This window comes from Ailuropoda melanoleuca, chromosome 5 (assembly GCF_002007445.2).
Source record: "Ailuropoda melanoleuca isolate Jingjing chromosome 5, ASM200744v2, whole genome shotgun sequence".
NCBI lineage: Eukaryota > Metazoa > Chordata > Mammalia > Carnivora > Ursidae > Ailuropoda > Ailuropoda melanoleuca.
In genome coordinates, this window is record NC_048222.1 from 42211178 (window position 1) to 42232512 (window position 21335).

A 21335-nucleotide genomic window follows, 5' to 3' on the forward strand; every position below is an offset into this window, starting at 1 on the left:
GTGGGCTCAGCGGTGTTGCAGGTGAATGTGTGAGAGCTAGAGTCAGGCAAATGCGGGCCCCCGCCACCGGTCTGCAGAGTTGCCCCTCGGTCCACTCAGATGGCTGCTGCCTTGTGTTCCTGGCTTCGTGCTGGGCACAGTGAACTCATAGATAAAACACACACTCAGGAAGAGAGGTCTGATGGTATTGGGCCGCAAGAGCTAAGTGCCAGGCGGGACTGCCTGCAGCAGCTGCTATCAGGGTAGGGAGGCTGCTGGCCACACATCACTCTGCCGTCTACTGAGCGAGCACTCAGCCCGCCCTCCTGCCAGAGCCTGGACAAGCCCTTTGAAGGGGGTGGGCGAGAGGACTCTTATTCCCATTGGACAGATGAGGAAACGGAGGCTCAGAGAGCCAAGACCCAAACCTTAGAGCCTGTTCTCTTTCAGGTACACCACTTCCTACAGTCCTGTATGGAAGAAAAGCAAGGATTTTTTTTTTAAGATTTTATTTATTTATTTGTCAGAGAGAGAAAGCACAAGCAGGGGGAGAGGCAGGCAGAGGGAGAAGCAGATTCCCCGCTGAGCAAGGAGCCCAACTTGGGACTCAATTCCAGGACCCCGGGATCATGACCTGAGCTGAAGGCAGATTCTTAACCGGCTGAGCCACCCAGGCATCCTACAAGGATTTTTTTAAAGATTTTATTTATTGGGGCACCTGGGTGGCTCAGATGGTTAATCGGCTACCTTCGGTTCAGGTCATGATCTCAGGGTCCTGGGATCAAGCCCTGCATCCAGCTCCCTGCTCTGCGGGAAGCCTGCCACTCCCCTTGCTCATGCTCTGTCTGTGTCAAATCTTTTCTTAAAAAGATTTTATTTATTTTAGAAAGAGAGTGCATGGAGGGGGGGCATGCAAAGTGGGGAGGCAGAGCAGAGGGGGAGGGAGAGGGATAAGAAGACTCCACACTGAGCATGGAGCCAGATGTGGGGCTTGATCCCACGACCCCCCCCCCCAGATCATGACCTGAGCCAAAATCAAGAGTCAGACACCCAACCAGCTGAGCCATCCAGGCATCCCAGCAAGGATTATTTTTGTTTCCATTTGTGTCCATTTTTCCATGAGAAGTGACTTGTCCCAAGTTGACGGCAGAAGTGTTAAACCCCACTTTCTGTACCTTTCGTCCCTGACTCAGTCTGTTATCCTATACTGTCTCCTTCTCGTAAGTTTTTATCTCACATTCAAAAGAGACCTTACACCTCACTGGACTTGGGACACTTGCCTAGCTAGGGGGATCCTGGCGCCAGCAGTACCCTCATACCATTATTGGGATAGGCCTGTGGTGTCGCCTGGAAGTTCTAATATTAATGTTTCTCAAATCCTGACCTTGCATCAGGATGAGCTAGGGGGTTTGTTAAAACTGCAGACTCCCTCCTTTCATGCCCGGACAGTTGTGACCCAGGAATCTGAAACTGCCCTAGGTCCTTGCTACTGAAAGTGTGGTCTTTGGACTCACCACTTGCACCTCGTTAGAAATGCAGAATCTGGGGCTTGCCCTAGGCCTCTGCATCTTAACAAGGTCCCCTGAGATTCTGTGATTCAAGTGCACAGTGAGGATTCGAGGATTGCTGTCCCAGAGAATCCTGACACGGGTGGTCCTGGAAACTCTCTTGCAGAAAGTCTGCGCATAGCACTCCTGGACAGAGACTGGGAAGAGAAAGGCTGGGAAAGGACTTCCTTCCAGACGCCCGTCACTGTTCCTTTTCTAGAAACTTATTCCACCAAGGCAGGGAAGGGACATGGCCTTTTGTTTTCTTCTGGTTGCAGAGCTTGTGTGTGTTCATTGTAAAAACTAGGGAAAAGCAGAAACAGAAAACATCCCACCACTCAAAGAGATTAAAATAGTTAACATACAAGTGTGGATTTTTTCCTATGCACACGCACATTTTTCCCAGAAATTGGGAGCATGCCGACCAAGTCTTACTTTAATTCAACAGTACATCATAACCATTTCCCCATCTCTAAAGCTTTTTCAAAAAGTAATTTTAATGACTATATTCCATCATTTGAATATAGCCTAATGCAATTTGCCAGTTCCTACCATTGAATTTTTAAGTCCTTTCCCATTGCCCGCTGTTACATAATATTGCAGTGATCAGCCCTGTTCATATCTCCCCAGGACAGGTGCCCACAAATGGGCTCTCTGGGTCAAAGTCAAGGTGGAGCCCCTCTCCCCCTCTCAGCATTTACCCTTCCTCTAGGAGCTTACCCTTTTAAAAAACTTTCTCAAGTTGTTGGTGAGAAATTAACATCTGTGTTTTGGTGTGCATTTCTCTGATTATGTGAAGTTGAACACTTTTTTGGTGTTTCTTGGCCATTTGCATTTCTTCTCTGGATTTTCTGTTCATGTTCAGAAAGCAGGGGCTTTTAAAATGGTTCTCAGGGGTGCCTGGGTGGCTCAGTTGGTTAAGTGTCTGACTTTGGCTCCAGTCATAATCCCAGGGTCCTGGGATCAAGCCCGGCTCGGGGCTCCCTGCTCAGCGGGGAGTCTGCTTCTCCCTCTACCCCCTGCTTGGGCTCTCTCTCTCTCATTCTCTCTCTCTCAAATAAATAAATAAAATCTTTAAAATAAAATAAAAATAAAAATGGTTCTCATTTCAGATTCAAGATGAAAAGTCTTGCATATATTCAAATCTTTGGTTCTGGTCAGACCTTTCCAGCCATGCCTTCATCACAGTATTGGGATAAGACCATACAGGAGGAGCGTGTCCTTCTTGAAAGAAATGAATTTAATAATAATGGTAATAGTAATAACTGACAAGTGTACTGAGCACCTGTTACCTGCCTGCATTGTGCCTGGCTTTCTCACAAGCTTTATGTGTCCCACCCTCACAGCATCCTTCCAGCTAGGGACTATCCTCTTCCCATTTTACAGGCGGAGACACCAGGGCTCAGAGAGGGTCACGCCTCTAGCAAGTGGAGGAACGGAGATTCAAACAAGGGACTGTTGTGTTCTCTTAACCGGGTGTGGAGGGCCCCCCACGCCGATCCAGAAAGTAGATGGAGGGGCAGTCCTCGGTGCCCTCCTCCACCCATCTTCATCTCCTCCCGCAGATGGCAAACCCATCTCCACGGATGTCATCGTCCTGGGCCGCACCAACCTACTCATCAGCAGCGCGCAGCCCCGGCACTCGGGTGTCTACGTGTGTCGCGCTAACAAGCCCCGCACGCGCCACTTCGCCACGGCCGCCGCTGAGCTCCGCGTGCTGGGTAAGGAGGGCTGCGGGACCCTGCGGGGGGCAGGGAGGAGTGGGGCGGGTCAGCTAGGGCCAGCGAAGGGAAGTTGGGGACTGGGGGGGGGGGCGTATGGGCAGGTGGGTGTGTTAGAAGGGCCGAGGGGCGATCCTGGAGGATGAAAAAGGGCTGGAGCTAGGGGGTCGGCACTCAGGGGAGGGTGGGTACTGGAGGGGGCACGCTAGAGGACTGGAGGCGGGGGAGTGGGGGAAAGAGATTGGAGGATGGGGTGGGGGAAGTTGAGGCAGGGAGAGGAGAGGGGTCTGTCTCGGGGAGACAGTGGCGTGGTCTGAGTGACACGAAACACTGGGGAACGGGGTTGCCCAGGGCTGGGATAACTGCAGAGAGGTAAGTCTCCCAGGTTCAGAGGACACCTGGGGAGAAGGAGGCTACGTACCTAAGGGAGTGGGGTGAGGCCCAGGAGGGGGCTCAGGAGGCCCGGGGACAATTCGGGGCGAGGAGGAGACCGTCCAACGCGGGTCTGGGGTAAACCGGGGAGGAGCAGAGGTAGAGCGGCACCGCCCGCCAGGGTTTGGGGGGCGGGGTGACCCAGGGAGAGGCTGGAGCGAGTNAGGGCGGCGGCGGCAGCCTGGTCATCACGCAGATCGGCCTGCAGGACGCCGGCTACTACCAGTGCGTGGCCGAGAACAGCGCGGGCACCGCGTGCGCCGCCGCGCCCCTGGCCGTAGTCGTGCGCGAGGGGCTGCCCAGCGCCCCCACGCGGGTCACGGCCACGCCTCTGAGCAGCTCCGCGGTGCTCGTGGCGTGGGAGCGGCCCGAGCTGCACAGCGAGCAGATCATCGGCTTCTCCCTCCACTACCAGAAGGCACGGGGGATGTCTGCTGGGGACCCGTGCGGGGGCGCCTGGAGGGGGGCACAGGTTAGATGATGGAAAGGTTGCCGCGTGGGGGGGTACCTTTGGGGATAGGATGGGATGGGGTGGGAGCCCGCGGGAGAGGACCCGCATGGATATGGGCTGGGCCATAGTCTTCGATGTGCTGGAAGGGTTAACGCGTGTGGCCCATTTCCCCCTCAGCCACAGTCCGTTATGACAGAGGAGGAAGAGGATGCTTTTCCTCCCAGGGAAAATGCCTAGGCATTCCTGGAGCAGGTGTATTAACTACAGCAGGAGTCACTTCAAATAGACACCAGAAAGAACTTCCCAACTGATGGAGGAATTAATACAGTGAGGCTAGAAGCCAGGGAAGTCTATATCCTCCAGCTCAGAGGATCTGATGATTGGTTATACCCAGACTATTCCAGAGGCTGGGACAATATGAAGGATCCCTAGACAGCCTCCAGCTGGCGGACCTCTGGGGGTGGCTGTGACAGTCCCTTTGTCTCCTGTGTCACTGCCCCAGGTGTGGACAATATGGAATACCAGTTTGCAGTGAACAATGACACCACAGAGCTGCAGGTTCGGGACCTGGAACCCAACACCGATTATGAGTTCTACGTGGTGGCCTACTCCCAGCTGGGGGCCAGCCGCACCTCTACCCCAGCGCTGGTCCACACACTGGATGATGGTAGGGCCTCTAAACTTGCAATGGGCACTTTGGGTTCCAGAGAATTCCCTGGGGATGGTAGCTTGCTTCTTTTTCCTAGTGTATGCCAAGGCACTTTTACCTGCCTCATGTCATCTTCTGTGACCTATAAGGGGGTGGGTGAGGGTTCTTCCCAACTTACAGTTTGGGAAACTGAGGCCCAGAAAATGAGAGTGACTTGCCCAAGGTCAGTCATACAGCTGGGACTTGAGTCCAGGTCTTGATTCCCTGTGTCATATGGCCCTTCTCAATATCCATGTACCCTCCAGTCAGGCAGGGGCCGGTGACATGAACCCATTGGATGTAGAAGGTTGTGCCCCAAACCTTTTTCTGGCTTTGGGGTGGGAAGGATATCCCCTCATCTCCAGTTTGGGGCTCCCCTGAGAGGCTCCCTTTCCTCCCTCAGATCCTGCTCCTGGGCCTCACCTTCCACGTCGGTGGAGCAGAGCTCACCCTGATGTTCTTCTGTCTCAGTCCCCAGTGCAGCGCCCCAGCTCTCCCTGTCCAGCCCCAACCCCTTGGACATCAGGGTGGCGTGGCTGCCCCTGCCTCCCAGCCTGAGCAATGGGCAGGTGGTGAAGTACAAGATAGAGTACGGTTTGGGAAAGGAAGGTAAGTGGGGGCAGGGTGAGGGCTCCACCCGGCTGGGAATTGTTGATACGAAGGGCGGACCAGAGCTGCAGCTGAGGATCCAAGCGGAGGTGGGGGAGAAGTCTGAGGAAATGAGGCAGAGCCGTGGAGTAGGGAAGTAGGAACCTGGACGAGAGGAGTGTGGTCTGGGTGTAGGGAGAGGCAAAGAGGCAAAGCTCAAGACAGAGGGAGGCCCGGGTTCCAGCCCCACCTCCTCCATAGCTATAGTGGGTAATGCTATTAAGTCCCTGCCTCAGTTTCCTCATCTGTGAAACGAAGCAGGTAACCTAGGTAATCCCTGGGATCCCTTCCAACGCCCAAAGCAGATGAGGGATAGCGTGGTGGAGGGTGTGCTTGCGGGTTTGGGGAACAGAGCTTTGGGGAGGACGTGTTAGGGCCGATACAAGTGATCCAGGGAAGAGGGTTTGAAAGGGATAAAGAGTTAGGGGAGGGGCGCCTGGGTGGCACAGCGGTTAGGCGTCTGCCTTCGGCTCAGGGCGTGATCCGGGCGTTATGGGATCGAGCCCCACATCAGGCTCCTCCGCTATGAGCCTGCTTCTTCCTCTCCCACTCCCCCTGCTTGTGTTCCCTCTCTCATTGGCTGTCTCTATCTCTGTCAAATAAATAAATAAAATCTTAAAAAAAAAAAAAAAGAGTTAGGGGAAGACAACAGGCTGGGGGCCAGGGTGAGAGTGAAGAGGAGGGAAGGTTGAGAAAGGGGGCTTGGGCTCTGGAAGGCAAGCAGTGCCTGATGGCCTTCAGAGACAAGCCCTTGCCCCTGCGCCCTAGTGTGTGTGTAAGGGGACAGTCACAGACAGCTCACAGGGAAGTGTGGAGTCCATGCCATGGTTCTCTCCACTCTGAGCTGAGGCTTATGGCCTGCGTCTGCTTAGGCCGGAGGCACAGGAGTCTGCTCTGGAGCCATGGAGGCCGTCCAGGCCCGGAGGGATCCATGCTGAGAGGACCTCAGGCTCTCGTGGGCACTGAGGAACCAGGAACTGGGGTGGAATAGCTGGTGTAGGGGAGTTTAGGGGTCATGGTCCTCAGGTGGCTGCCCTGCAGCCATGTTTTCTGTCCCAACAGACCAGGTTTTCTCCACCGAGGTGCCTGGAAATGAGACGCAGTTTACTCTGAGCGCTCTTCAGCCCAACAAAGTGTATCGAGTCCGGATTTCGGCTGGCACCGGGGCTGGCTATGGGACCCCCTCCCCGTGGATGCAGCACCGGACGCCCAGTGTGCACAACCAGAGCCACGGTATGGCGCCCGAAGGGAGACGAAAGACGGTGTGTGTGACTGTGTGGGTGTGCGTGTCCCTTTGGAACGCAGCCTCAAGCATGCTCTCCATCAGAGACCTTCCATGGCTGCCCCTGCTTGACGGGTGAAGGAGGCCGGGTAAACAGGCAGAGGGCTGGCCTTTACAAACAAACCTAGGCTCCGGTGTCCCTTCTATCTGCTGCGTGACCTTGAACAAGCCATTCACAGCTGTGAGGCTTCACTTGCTGCGGAAGTTGGCGTGAGGATTACTAATGCGTTGTAAACAAGTGTTTAGTACATGATAAGAGATCGTCAGATAGTAGCTGCTTGCAGATGAGGATTGTTGGTTTTGTCAAGAGGCCCAATGATAGGATGATTAAGTACAGACAGAACCCGGCACGCATACTACCTGTATGACCTTGGACGAGTTACTTAACTTCTCAGTTTTCTTCTCTATAAAATGGTGACAATAGTATTTTTGTCAATTTATAGGGTTGTGAGAATAAAGTTAAAATACACATACAAGGAGCTTAGAACAGTGTCTGACACAGAGTAAGGCCCCGCTCTTAGGCTCCAAGTAGGCTCCCCACACCAGTGGCTCCTTCCCTCCTTCGCAGCCTCAGCAACCCTGGTGACCCCCTTGCCTCTCAGCACCCATGCGTCCCTTCCTCCAGAAGAATTACAGAGCCCAATGCTGTGCCAGGCACTATCAGTCCTGCCCCAGAGGGGCTCTTTGCTAACCTCTTTGCAAATGCCCCAGAGACATCCCTGCATTCTCAGCACTCTGGGCGTGTAGAACAGTGAGTGTACCTCCAGACCGACCCAGGGCTGGCCCCGGGGGGTGGTGGCTGCGTGCCAGCGCGTTGCGAGGAGGCTGGCAAGGCTGTCACTCAGTGCTGGTTTTCTGCTTTTGGCCTCCTCCTGCCTCGTTCCCCTCTCCCACCCCTGGCTTCCTTCTCCTCATTCCTCTGTCTCTCACTCCTTCTTCCCATCCCGCTCCTCTGCCCCCAGTCCCTTTTGCCCCTGCAGAGTTGAAGGTCCGGGCAAGGATGGAGTCCCTGGTGGTGTCGTGGCAGCCGCCCCCTCACCCCGCCCAGATCTCTGGCTACAAACTGTACTGGCGGGAGGTGGGGGCCGAGGAGGAGGCCGATGGTGAGAGTCCCCCGGGGGGCCGCGGAGACCAGGCTTGGGATGTGGGGCCAGTCCGGCTCAAGAAGAAAGTGAAGCAGTATGAGCTGACCCAGCTAGGTGAGGAGGGCTGCGGGAGGGAGCGAGACAGACATGGCCTCGGTGGGGGCGGGGCAAGCTGGGCAGGGGAGTTGGGAACGGAATGCTCTCCGGGGATGAAAGACTGGCCTCGGAGGTCCCTCTAACCAGTGACCCCCATGACCTTCCCCAGCCCCTGGCAGGCTGTATGAGGTGAAGCTTGTGGCATTCAACAAACACGAGGACGGCTATGCAGCAGTGTGGAAGGGCAAGACAGAAAAGGCTCCCACACCAGGTGAGGGGGCTGGGGAAGGAGAGAGAGGAGGGCTCTGGCGAGGGGTCTGTGTGCTGCTTCCTTTCCCTTTCCTCTGGGCCAGCCCTGGTGGTCAGGCCATCTGGTAGCCTCGGCCACTGCCAGGCCCATTCTCCTAGGCTCAAAGATCCTCTTCTAGACCCAGACAGCCTCCGTGGTAGAGGGAAGCTTCCTTTCAGGCCGGCTACTGGACTTTCATTACCCATGAGCAGCGCTGATCTGGAAGGTTTGGACAGAGAGAAACCCCATGGTTGATCATTGACTCCTAACCCTGTTTGATCTTTAAACATTTTTTAAAACACATCCACCTACAACATACTGTCTGTCAGATTGTCCCTCCCCTCGAGGCGTGGAGAGTGTCCTCTGTGGCTCATCAGGAAACGGAGGCTCAGAAAAGTTAAGGGACTTGCCCAAAGTCACAAAGAGCCTAAACTAGAACCGGGACTCCCGACTGCCCATCAAAAGCCTGTCCACTGTAGTACACTGCCCCGTGGCTCTGTGTGGGCCACCCTGCTTGCCCGTCATGACACCCCCTCACCCCTGACCTCCCAGGCTGATTTTCAACCATGTGGTTTTGTCGAAGGGAGCACTCAACCCGGAGCCAAGACACCTGGGTTCTAATTCCAGTTTGTTCATTCCCCAAATCTTTTTTACTGTCTACTACCCTGTTCTGGAAGCTTAGTGATGAACAGTACAGATAAGGTACCCTCTGTCATGGAGTTTGTTTTATTTTATATTTGTGTGATAAGCACATCACCCCACAGTACTTACTATATAGGTCTTAGCTTGGGCTGCCGCAACGACAATACCCCAGACTGGGTGGGGTGGAGCCCTCACGAAGAGGATTGGTGCCCTTTTAAAAGTCACGAGAGAGCTCACTTCCTCTCTCTCTGCTCTCCTCCGGAAGATCGTATAATGAGAAGTTGGTAGCCTGTAACCCACAAGGGGGCTCTTACCGGAACTTGGGCATGCTGGCACCCTGGTCTCAGACTCCAGCTTCCAGAACTGTGAGAAAGGAATTTCTGTCGTTTGTAAGCCTCCCAGTCTGTGGTACTTTGCTGTAGGCGCCCAGATGGACCGAGATAGGCTACTGATCCCGTTCATGAGGACCCCCCTCATTCAAATTTCAACATATATTCAGTCTGTAACGCCATGCCAGACCCTTTTCTGTGTGCTTAACAAATATTAACTAATTTAATGCTCATAACAACACTGTGAAGGGATACTGTTCTCAGCCCCACTGACAGAACAGGGAATGGAGGCTTGGAGAGGTTAAGTAGCTTCTCCCAGGTCACATAGCCAGTATGCGGCAGAGCTGAACCTGGAACCAGGGCCACCTGGCTCTGAAATTGCCACAATTCGCTGCCTCTCTGTGGTACAGTCTGCTCTGTGGATGACCTCGGCAAAAATCACTCACATTCTTGGGAGCCTCAGTTTCCTCAGCTGTGAGGTCCAGCTCACAGGACCAGAAGACAGACGGTGAAAAAAAGTGCCTTGGAACTGCGAACCACTACCCGTATTTTGGGATGAGTGTCCTCCCTCCTCTCCCCACACTCTGTGTTCCCCTTCCAGACTTGCCCATCCAGAGGGGACCACCCTTGCCCCCCGCCCACGTCCATGCGGAATCAAACAGCTCCACGTCCATTTGGCTTCGGTGGAAAAAGCCAGACTTCACCACGGTCAAGATTGTCAACTACACTGTGCGCTTCAGCCCCTGGGGGCTCAGGAACGCCTCCCTGGTCACCTATTACACCAGGTGGGAAGCCAGCCGATGCTGCCGCGGGGTGGGGGGGTGGGGAAGGTAGAAGACTGTGATGACGGGAGGGACCCCAGGGATTCAGGAACCTTCCCTGGCTCACGTGTTGCCCGGGGGCACTCTGAGGTGCCAGCTGGAAAAGGGGAGTCCATCCTATCCCGTCCCCTCCCAACAGAGCCTCGCACTCAACCGTAGGGAATATGACGCAGGACAGACCCATTTCTCCACCTCAGAGGCCTCCCGACATGATGGGGAGGAGGCAGCCCTGATGCCATCCCAAGAGGGCCCCCAGTCAGACGGGGAGGCAGAGCCGCTGCCCTGAGGAGCAGCTGGTTAGGCAGAGGAAAAATCGCATAAAAATATCATGGAAGACACAATAAAGCAAATAAAACAGATAGAATAAAGTAGGAAAACATAATAGATACGTACAGCTGTGGCTGAAATACCATTTAGTTGAGGAAAACATGCATCAGTGATGAATCCTTGCGTGGACAATGACTTGGATGAATCCAGGAAGTTTTCCTGGAGTAGGGGGCCTGGTCTGGAGATTGGCCGGACTACCCTGGGAGCAGCGTACAGCCAGACCTCTCTGTAGGACCTCTGGGTGGTGCCAGTGAGTCGGTTCCTCTCCCAGGGTAGGGTCTGGGGCTGGGGGAGCGGATTTGGAGGGGCCTGCCCAGCAGGGAGGTGTGCCTGAGAGCACCGACCGCATTTCTTGCCTTGGCAGCTCTGGAGAAGACATCCTCATTGGTGGGCTGAAGCCATTCACCAAATACGAGTTCGCGGTACAGTCCCACGGCGTAGACATGGACGGGCCTTTTGGTTCTGTGGTGGAACGTTCCACTCTGCCTGACCGTGAGTGGCCCCCTTGCCACCAATCCATCTTTTACCCCACTGCTTCTTGCTCCGACGGCCCTCTTTTTTGACATGTCCCTCGGAACCCATTTCTGTCTATCTCTGGCTTTGCATTCACGTTGGCCAGTCCTGGGCTGGTCTTAACCACTTACTCCTAAACATAATGAGATTTAGAGAAGGGGCTTCTTTAAGGAGACTGCCAAGACCTCACTGAGCTGGTGACAAGGGGCCAGGTCAGGGAGGCAGGTGTCCTGGATTCTGTATTTGGGGTCCCCATCCTGCCCCTGACACACAGTCTTGGGCAGGTCCCTTCTCCCTTGGGCCTCTGTGTCCCCTTCTGTCAAAGGATGGAGCCATTTGTTGTGCACGTCTGTGACTCTAGAACGTTTGGAAATGGCATTCTAAGACAGATGGACTTTTGTTCTCATAGCAGAGGCTCTTCGGTTCTGCTGGCCCTGACACTCTTTACCTTCCCGTCGACAGAAGATCTTTGTCTCAGGATCTGAGATAGGAAGATGTGTGTGGGCTGGGGTGTGAAAGCCATGCACTCTCATCCATTTGCTCTTTAAAAAACTGCTTGCAAGTTGTCTCTCACTGACACATGACTTCAGTTATTATGGTCTGAAACTGCATAGGGAGTTTAGGGGGCCCTGGTGTTTTCTCAGAGGAGGCTTTATGACATTGGCTCCCCAGCACCACTGGCTGTGCGACAGACAGGGGTGTTTTCTCCTTCTGCAGATGGGGGGACTGGAGCTGAGAAGCTGAGAGGTAGGGAGGCTTCTTGCAGCCTGTGAGACTGTGGCTGTCTTATGCCTTAAGACCTGGGTCCCCATCCCACCCTCTGCTGGGCCTGGAAGCCCTGAAACCCCAAATCTCTGTCCCTTTCCAACTCACTAGTCGTGTGTCCCTACTTCTCCCCTCCCTTCCACATTCACTCCTATCCCCAGGATCAGCTTCTTCTCTGAAAACAAAACACAAACAAAACCATAAAGGTTGTACTTCTCATACTGGGATTCCCGTGACCCTTAGGACCTGTGTCGGGGGCAAACATAGACAAAGGCTATACAGGGCATCAACTGATTTTACTTGAAGATTTGGGGGTAGCAAGGGTGAGTTAGGAACTTTCAACAATAGTTTTAAGCACTATTTTTATGTTAAACTTTACCATGGAATGAAAGAGAAACGTAGTATGAGAGTTCAAAATAAAATGTAAGGCTTCCAGAAAGTTCTGAGCCCTGCCCCCAGGTCTCTGGAATACCAGACAGTGTCCTCCACCTTTAGAAGTATTTGCGTGTAGAAGTTTGGGATCTGCTCCAAGGAGTGAAGAAGAGTTTCTGGGAGGGGAGGAATGGTACTGAACACCCCCCCCAACTATTTTCCAGAAACTCCCCAGTTAGAGATCTGATCTCATTTTGCTTTGTGGTTTGTGGTTTGTCCTCATGCCCTGTCTCCCCCGGAGCTGGGGCTCTCGGTGACCATGCCTCGCCCCATCTCCACTTCTGCACCCCAGGGCCCTCGACGCCCCCATCTGACCTGCGCCTGAGCCCCCTGACGCCGTCCACCGTTCGGCTGCACTGGTGCCCCCCCACGGAGCCCAACGGAGAGATCGTGGAGTATCTTATCCTGTACAGCAACAACCACACCCAGCCCGAGCACCAGTGGACCCTGCTCACCACGGAGGGTGAGGCTCCCACCCCAGCCCGTCTGAGCAAGAGCTTCCCCACCCGCTCTCCCTTTTCCAGCCGCTCCAGTGGCTGGGTTAGTAGTGAGAGCGTGGCTGAGGTTTGGTCTAGGGGTGGGAGAGCAGACCTTCTCAGTCCCGTTTTCCAGGCTGTCCCTGCATCCCACACTCATCCAACCTCCCAACCGGACTTTCCTTGCTTCCCCCTGCCCCCAGGAAACATCTTCAGTGCTGAGGTGCATGGCCTCGAGAGCGACACCAGGTACTTCTTCAAGATGGGGGCGCGCACAGAGGTGGGGCCTGGGCCCTTCTCTGGCCTGCAGGATGTGATCACTCTCCAGGAGAAGCTGTCAGGTATGAGGGCACCCTGGGAGGGAGGAGTGGGTCCACCCCGGGACAGCCTCAGGTCTTCTGAGGCCCCTGGAGTTGACCTCTAATGCTGAAGTCGTCTCTGCCAGGGCCCTGCCCCCGGGCACAGCTACCCTTTCATTGTTCTGGACAGCTGGCTTCGTAGTCTGGTGGGGAGAGGACAGCTTTGAAGGGGGAATGGATGTAGTTCAGAGCTGATTCAGTCAAGAGGTCAGATTTATGGGAGAATGGCTTGGTCCTTCGGCAGATTGCTTCGATTGGAGGATTGGCTTGGAGAGGTGATGAGTTTTATGGGGTGGGAGAGGGTAGCAGGACTGGCTATGTAATTTGCAGGGCCAAGTGTGAAATGAAAATGTGGGGCCCTTATTAAAAAATGGGAATTTCAAGATGGTGATAGCAGAACCTTAAACCAAGCGTGGCGTCCTTCTAAGTGTGAGTCCCGTGCAACCGCTCTTGTTGCCCACCCACTCAGCTCTAGCGTGTTTCACGGAGAGGCCAGGTTGACAGAGAGGGACCAGAACTTCCGATGTCCGGTGGCGAGGACAGTCAGAGAGAGAGTAGTGGTGGATCCCTTCTTGCAGCAGAAGATTTTGAGTGTCCAGAGGGTGAGACTCAGGCCAGTCGTCTCCTGAGGAAGCCACAGAAATCCTGAGCTTTGAACCCTGGACCTTGTCCTGGCCTTGACCTGTTCTGTCGCCTCTGTCCCCTGCCAGACTCCTTGGACGTGCACTCAGTCACAGGCATCATTGTGGGTGTCTGCCTGGGCCTTCTCTGCCTCCTGGCCTGCATGTGTGCCGGCCTGCGCCGCAGCCCCCACAGGTGGGTGAAGGAGCCAGTCTGCCTGCAGAGAGGAGAGATTTCCAGAAGGGTGGCAGAGATGAGAGGGCCGGGAAAGTGGCCATGACTTGCCCGAGGCACCCCCAGAGGCCCCACTAAAACTAAGACTCTGGGGTGAAGGGATTGGGGGTGATGTCCTCATGAGAATGGAGAGTGGGTTTGGGGGAGCCCCAGCCTACCTCCTGGGCAAAGGTGAGCTTAGGCAGAGCTGCCTTCTCTCACTGCCTCTGTAGCTGCCAGCATCTTGGAAAGAGGGACCCCAAATCTCCAGATACTTGGGTCCTGGGGGGTGGGGGGAGGAGGAAAAGTCCCATTTGCAATGTCACAGCTGTTTTGAACGTAGTTTCTTAATCATTGCCCCGACAGGGAAACAAAATTCCAGAGATGGGCAGGAACCTGCCTGAGGACAAAGGCGGGACTAGATCTCAGGCCTGCCTTCACCCCTCAATTTCTGATCACTGTGTCTGATTCTCTGTCTTCCCTTCCAGGGAAGCCCTCCCAGGCCTGTCCTCCACGGCCAACACTGGGAACCCTGCACTGTACTCTCGAGCCCGCCTTGGCCCCCCTAGTCCCCCAGCTGCCCATGAACTGGAGTCCCTGGTGCACCCCCGTCCCCAGGACTGGTCTCCACCACCCTCAGACATCGAGGACAGGGCTGAAGTGCACAGCCTTATGGGGGGTGGTACTTCTGACTGCCGGGGCCACTCCAAGAGAAAGGTAAGCCTGGAGCCTGGGTGGGTCAGAGCCCTGCCCTACAGCTCATTCCCAAACAGGACACCAGGGGGCGTGAGAGTACAATGTGTGACCCCTGAGAGAAACTCTACCGCCCTCCCCCCGCCCCGCCCCCCCCCACCCTTTCTTAGGGCCAGCTGCAGAAGAAAAGACGCTCTCTCTCTCTTTCCTCCCTGAAAAGGTTGGCAGGGTAGGGAAGCAGATGGGCCTCCATCCCTGGCAGAATGGGTCATCCTGGTTCTCACGGAAGGAGGGAAGGAGGGAAGGAGGGAAGGGCCCACCCAGTGGACTGTTTCCTGGTGACTCATTGTGGCCAACAACACGCTCCTCATCCTGGGAGCTGCAGAAACCTCTAAGACCCGGCCCTCCCCAATATGAAGACAAGAGGCTGGTCAGCTTGGCCGTGACCAAGTGAGACCAGGACCTGGATAAGGTGGGCCCACGTAGAGCAGGTCCCTTCCATGCCAGCAGTGGTGGCTCGTTCTGCCCTTCTCTGAGGAGCCTGCCCAGACCCTTGGGTGCTTCCTCCCTCTTTCCCTGCCTTTGTGGTGAAGGAGACCTTGCCTGGCTTGGACACCTCTAGGCTTTGCCAGAGCCTGTGGTACTGGGCTTTTCTGCAGGAGGACTTCTCCATCCTCATATTCACCCCCAGACTCTTGGTCCCTCCTCACAGCCTTAGCAGAGAGGTGGCCAGGAGGCCAAGAGTCTCCATCTACTTCCCTCTCTTAGGCTCCCCTTTCCCAGCCAAACCCTCAGTGCTCCCATGTCTTTCTCCGCTCGCAGATCTCCTGGGCTCAGCCAGGTGGGCCAAGCTGGGCAGGCTCCTGGGAGGGCTGTGAGCTGCCCCAAGCAGGCACCATGCCTTCTCTGACCCGGGCCCTGCTGCCCCCTGCTGGAACGGGGCAGACGCTCTTGCTGCAGGCTCTGGTATATGACGCCATAAAGGTCAGTGCCCTGGGAGGGACGGGGAGGAAAGGAGAGAAGGGGCTCTGTGCTTGTGAAGAGCAAGTAGTGACTTTTCTGGTGACCCCCGATGGTAACTTCCATGGGGATGGAAGTCTAGCTAGGAGGCTCCCGGAGCCTCTAAAGATGGGTGGGTGGAGGGTAGGCAGTTTGCGGGAATCTGTGTCTCCCCTGGGTTGGAGACACCTCTCCTCTCCTGACGCCTAAGTGAGCCCCAGCAGTATTACCACGGATCTGCGGGTGAGCCTGGGCTGAGGGTATTCTGCCTTTCCTCCTGTGCACTGAGGCTCTGACTAAATCTGGTACTTTTCCAACTCTGGGCAAGGGCAAATGGGTAATATTCCCTTTTCCCTGCCTTCGCACGGGCCCGATCTCGTTTCTTGTATGACAGTCACTGTGCTCTGGGGCTTGGGGGAGTGAGTCAGTCCTTTTCTGCCCCAAGTATGTCGGTCATTCTTTTTCTTTCCTTTTAAGATTTATTTATTTATTTTAGAGAGAGAGAAAGAGAGAGAGTGAATGGAGAGGGGAGGCAGAGGGAGAGAATCTTTAAGCAGACTCCCCGCTGAGCACAGAGCCAAAAGCCAGCTCAGTCTCCGGACCCATGACCTGAGCCCAAACCAAGAGTGGGATGCTTGGCCAACTGAGCCACCCAGGCATCCCTGTTGGTCATTCTTCTGATGGTCACTCTCAGCGATGGTCACCTTGTCTTTATGTTCTCTGCTCGGACCAGGGCAATGGCAGGAAGAAGCCGCCCCCGGCCTGCAGGAATCAGGTGGAGGCTGAAGTCATTGTCCACTCTGACTTTAGTGCATCCAAAGGGAACCCTGACCTCCACCTCCAAGACCTGGAACCTGAAGATCCCCTGCCTCCGGAGGCTCCCGACCTCACTTCGGGAGTCGTGGATCTAGGGCAGGGGGCAGACTGGCTGGACAGGGAGCTGGGAGGGTGTGAGCAGGCAACCACTGGGCCAGATAGACTCACCTGCCTGCCAGAGGCAGTCAGCGCTTCTTATCCGTACCCTGAGCTCCAGCCCAGTGAGGCTCTGGAGGAGGCCCCCGGGAGCAGCTGCCAGCCAAAGGCCCCCTGCCCTCTAGGAACCAGCCCAGGCCTGCCCAGAGCCCCGGTCTCCTCCTCTGCCTAGCTCCCCTAGAGGGTGCAGTTTGGGGCAGGCTAGTATGAATCATGGGACGTGGCACGTTTGGCTGAGTATGTACGCCCGTGTACCTGCCGTTCCAGAACATCGTCATGCTGTCTGGAGCCTCCCGGGCTGCTGTGGCTGTGGGGTGAGGAAGGAATGGAGTAGCCGCTCCCCCCACACTCTGTGGCACATGTCCTGTGGGAGGGACCTGGGGGGCCCGGCTATATGTGATGTACACGTGTGCGTGTGCTGGCTGGTGGGCTGCGAGCCTCTGGCCAGGTAGTGGTCACTGTGGCCTAACTGATCCTCCAGGTCAGGACAGCGCCCCAGAGTGGTCAGCCCTCAGCCCTGGGGGACGCCCACCTCCGTCACCCAGCCGTTTATTACGCACTCTGAGAGTGTCTGCAATGCCCTGTCTGACAAAGACAGCCCCGGCCCAGTTTCCGGTCTGGCTGGGCTGAGCGCAGTAGGCTCTGAATGCCTGGCGTCTTCGTCGCATCGCTACCCGTCGCCTGCATCCCTGTTGCCCAGACTGAGAGGGTGACTCTGGCTCCCCTCAGAGCAACTCTGCAGTTTGTTTTGTCGTTTGGGAAGTGTCTGGTTTTGGAAATCTGCTTGCCCTGGCTCTCCTGTCCTCCCTTCTCCTCCGCAGCTCTAGGGCTCTGTCTCCAGTCAGCCCGTGCTCCCAGTCCTGCTGCCCTCCTCTTCCTCCCAGATACTCCTTCCTTTCCCCTCCTCTGTTTCTCTGTCTCCTGTCTGTCTCTGCTGTCTCCCACATCTCTCCCCGACCACATCACGTGGTTCACCTGCCTGGGTTCAATCTCCGCCTCCTTCCCTAACAACATGACTACCTCATGTCTGCTTTGAGGCCATAGCGTGACTTCTGTGTCCGCCGTTCGCTTCCCCGGCCATCCTCCTGCCCCTCTTCTCTCTGTGCCGCCATATACCCCCTCCCCAGGCAGACTGCCCGCTCCCAGTGTGGGTTTGGAGAAGATCGTCCAGTTTCCCTTGCATCTTTCTCCCTGGGATTGAGAAAGGATTCTCCTTGGAGTTGGGGGATTCATGTCACAGAGGGGGACTTCTAAGACAGGGAAAGGGGGGAAGTGACCCCCTCCCTTTGAGGCAGGGAGGTAGGGTTGCTGGATGGAGGGATTTGGGACCTTCCTTCCCAGCTGAAGCCAAAATGGGGGGAGAAGGAGAGTGGGGATTAGGGGCACCACTGCCCAGCATCTTCCCTCCCACTTTCTGCCCCTGGAACAGGAGCTGATGGATGGGGGTGAGAGGAATTTCACCCTCTGGGGGCTGGCACTGAGGCCTTTGCACAGGACAAGGGTAATTGGCTCATTTCATTTTGTTGTTGTTTTCTTTAAATTCAATCGTGAAGTCATTTTCTGTTGACCTGTCACACAGGGACAAGCTGGACTTCTATCTCCTGTGTAGAGAAGACAAGGTCATTTGTTTGATTTTGCGCCCCAGCCTCTCTTCGGAGCATAGGATGTGGGGGCTTTTCTCCCTAAATGCATCTTTTTAACTGATTGGCACATCAAGGGTTAACTCTGGCTTCTGGGCCAAATTAGAAATAACCAGTCTATGTTTCCCTTTTTTTTTTTTTTAATGGTGACACGTCTCTCAAGCAGAGTTGCAGTGCCCTCAGACCCTTTCAGCATCTGTGTTTATTACACTCGGGTGTCACTCCCGACTGACATCGGCACCTACGTTTCCTTCCCCTCCCCTGCTTCAGCCAGCCTGTGATAGCGCCACAGATAATTCATGCTGGTTTGTAGCTCGTTGAAGACGGAATTGTCACTTGTACTCTTTCTGTGGCATCCAGTGTCACTGTGGCCGACGCCACTGTATGTGTTTCGCCATTGCTCTGAAGGTCAAAAGCCTCGTTTTATTTTGCTGGTTTGATTTTTTTTTTTTTCCAAAAGGAAAAAAAAAAAAAAAAAAAACCACTGCCCTGAATCAAATGGCTGTTTTAACAGTAGGCTCTTAGCATTACACCACATAGTCATTTTTCATGTTCTTGTTTAACAGGCACTGAGGTTCTGGTTTAAATTAAATAGCTGCAAATGAGACAATTTATAACCCATTAGGTTGGGTGGAAAATTGTTTCTCAAAAGCAAATAAGTAATAAATCTGGTATCTGCCTATAACTCACAGTTGATAAGAAAGTGGCCATTACTCACTAGCATTATATATGATTTGGGCTCTGGGTAATTTGGAAGTGTTAGGTTTGTGTCTTTGTAGCAGTATTTTTATTAGAAAAGAGTCTATTGGCCTTTTACAGGGTATTAATCCCTTTGTCACCTACCATCGATGCCTTACGTTTTTTGAGTCTCATTTAGAAACCTTCCTTTTCTTGATGCATGACAAGTGTAATCGGTACCTGCTCATTTATTTGTCTGTATTTAGTTTACGCTATATTATTTAATTCTTTTTCTAGCCTTTTTTCCCCCTCCTCACAACTATGATATTCTTTAGTGTTAAGCCAAGGCATTGATCATGTATCTGTCCCTATAATGAATTAATAAACTATTTTCCAAAAACGTGGAATGACTGGAATTTCCTCAGTCTTTCTGCCCTAGAGAATGTATTTCCTGCCAGGATGGGAAATGCTGGGTTTTTGAGGGTGGAGAGCAGGTAGTCATGGGAAAAAACCGGACCATCCTTCTCCCTCAGTAGGGACTTAGGAAAAAGACCTAAACTTTGGGAAGATGCTTTCTTTGACGGCACTCTTTTAGGCTTTCTGGGGATCTCTTGGCACACTTTTTTTTTTTTTAAACTTTCTTGGGTGCAAGGGAGGAGTGAACGAGCAACTCCAGATATCTGGGCTTAACAACTATTCTGTATAATTCTGGTCTCCAGACTTGCTCATTGGCTGCATATTCATACAGGCACTGTGCCTACAAGCTTAGAGACCCACGCATGCACACTCACCTTCACAAACACCCTTGGATCTATTAACTCAAACATGGGCACGCAGCCACACGCAAAACTCCACTCCCACACCTCGCATGCATCTCAGGATGATGGCTGGCAGATGCTCCGCTAAGATCTTTACAGAGCCTGGTTGATGCATGCTTTTCTACTGATGGAACCAAGAGCCAGAGGCTGCCTTGGCCAGGACCACCCCTAAAGTGGCTGATGGGCCAGACCCGTGTTAATTGACAGATCATAGGGAGAGATACTGCACATTTTGTATGCAGCAGAATAGCCATTATTTGCATATCACTCTCAGACCAAGGGTTGTGATAAAGAAGAATTAAACACTTGTCAAAATGAATTTAAAATGACAGCAACTCAGGACACCAATTTGACCTCTGTGAGTCTAGGACAAGCCAAGAAGGGGCTGTTGAGAATTCAAGCCCAGCAGGAGGGAGGTCCAGGACTTTGGGCCCAGGCAGCCCCCCCCCCTTCCCTCCCTTTACTATGGCCAGTGGAGGCCCATCATTCCTGCCCTTCCTCACAATGAAATCGGTTTGGGGTTTGGGTGTGTCCCCTGACCTTGAATTTCTCCACTGCCTCCCATTGCTCACTCATATGCCTCAAGTCCTGCCTCCCAGACTCATCTTCCAGTTGCTACTGTAGAGTAAGGAGTCCCTGGGCTGCGCAAACCCCATCATCAGTAAACTTATCCGATCTCTGGAGGCCTGCACTTTTTCACTCATCTGCACTAAAGTTAGGTTTATGTATGGTTCCTGATTCCAAGATTCCAGAGTTGGTATCAAAAGAGAGACCTAGTCTCATCCCAGTCCAATGTGAGAGGAAGAAATAGCTGAGTGAGGCAAAGACTACCGTCTTTAAATCCCTTGCTCCTAGAACTTAGTAGATGGACTAGCTCATCATGCCGGACTCAACAGAAGACTGTTTAAACATGAGTGGCCAAGATTCAAGACCTCTGAGGGTTAGCACGGGTGTGTAGCTCCTAGAAGGTAATACACGTCGTCTTCCCTAAAATTCGGGTGCTCCTTGCTCATGTGTTCGCTGACATGAAACACGGAGAGTCTTCTTTGTGACATAGAAATGTTATTGAGAGTTTTGACTTTCAGTTTGCTTTTCCAGTTACCAGGTCATTTGTTAGGACCCGTGTCCTTTAAATATCCCCAGCGGTAAGCAGGAGAGATCGGATTATCTTTATCTTTCAGATGAGCTCAGAGAGTGACTGACTGGGTTGGCTGGGCTGGACGGCAGGCAGAACTGGAGTCGGAACCCAGGTTACTTTTGCGTTCTCATTGTCCCTGTTGCGTCTGCTATCTCAGGGCCCTGGGAGAAGCTGCCTTCCTACCCCTTTTACCTCCGGTCCACCCGAGCTCCAGAACTCTGCAGTGTAGAGAGGCCAGTCTTGTAGCTAAACGTCCCGGCCCTTGGGTGGCAGGACCACAAACCATGGAAAACCGAACCTTTGACAAGTTTGTGCAGCTTTTAGGGGATTATCTCGAAAATACACACTTGGACATGGTGGAGGAGGGTGCAGCAAAAAGAGTGCGGGTCAGAGCAGACCCCACGGCTTTGCGTGTTTCTCCGCAGCCCGGACCCACTTGACAGTCTGCTGGGTCTCCACTTCCCCAGCCCCCCAAGTCCGGGGCTTGCCCGCGGGCAGGGGGTACAGGGCAGCAGCCCGGGACGGCGCCGGCCGCTCCAGCCACAGTTCAAAGCGCAGGGGGCGCGTCCGCCGCGCAGCCGGGAATGTCCGGCCGCTTAAAGCGCTCGCCGGCTCTTTTGTTCCCCAGACCCGGCCTCCGGGGAGAGGGGCTGGGGGAGGGGACCGGGAGGGGAGGGAAGG

At 54.2% G+C, this 21335-nt stretch overlaps 2 protein-coding genes across 2 annotated transcripts in view; both read left to right on the forward strand.

The window, feature by feature from the left end:
* IGDCC4 (immunoglobulin superfamily DCC subclass member 4) overlaps positions 1-19097 on the forward strand; it is a 41516-nt gene extending 22419 nt beyond the window's left edge. Inside the window, exons 7-21 of the mRNA XM_034661701.1 lie at positions 3092-3384; positions 3825-4104; positions 4633-4797; positions 5290-5427; positions 6529-6699; positions 7711-7947; positions 8099-8200; positions 9791-9974; positions 10702-10829; positions 12340-12510; positions 12727-12864; positions 13593-13698; positions 14205-14433; positions 15232-15393; positions 16142-19097. Coding sequence (XP_034517592.1) covers positions 3092-3384; positions 3825-4104; positions 4633-4797; positions 5290-5427; positions 6529-6699; positions 7711-7947; positions 8099-8200; positions 9791-9974; positions 10702-10829; positions 12340-12510; positions 12727-12864; positions 13593-13698; positions 14205-14433; positions 15232-15393; positions 16142-16552 — 2915 coding nt within the window. The 3' untranslated portion in view covers positions 16553-19097. The remainder of the gene's footprint in view (positions 1-3091; positions 3385-3824; positions 4105-4632; positions 4798-5289; positions 5428-6528; positions 6700-7710; positions 7948-8098; positions 8201-9790; positions 9975-10701; positions 10830-12339; positions 12511-12726; positions 12865-13592; positions 13699-14204; positions 14434-15231; positions 15394-16141) is intronic.
* A 1841-nt stretch (positions 19098-20938) lies between these two features.
* Positions 20939-21335, forward strand: part of IGDCC3 (immunoglobulin superfamily DCC subclass member 3) — a 38921-nt gene continuing 38524 nt past the window's right edge. Inside the window, exon 1 of the mRNA XM_034661702.1 lies at positions 20939-21040. Coding sequence (XP_034517593.1) covers positions 20939-21040 — 102 coding nt within the window. The remainder of the gene's footprint in view (positions 21041-21335) is intronic.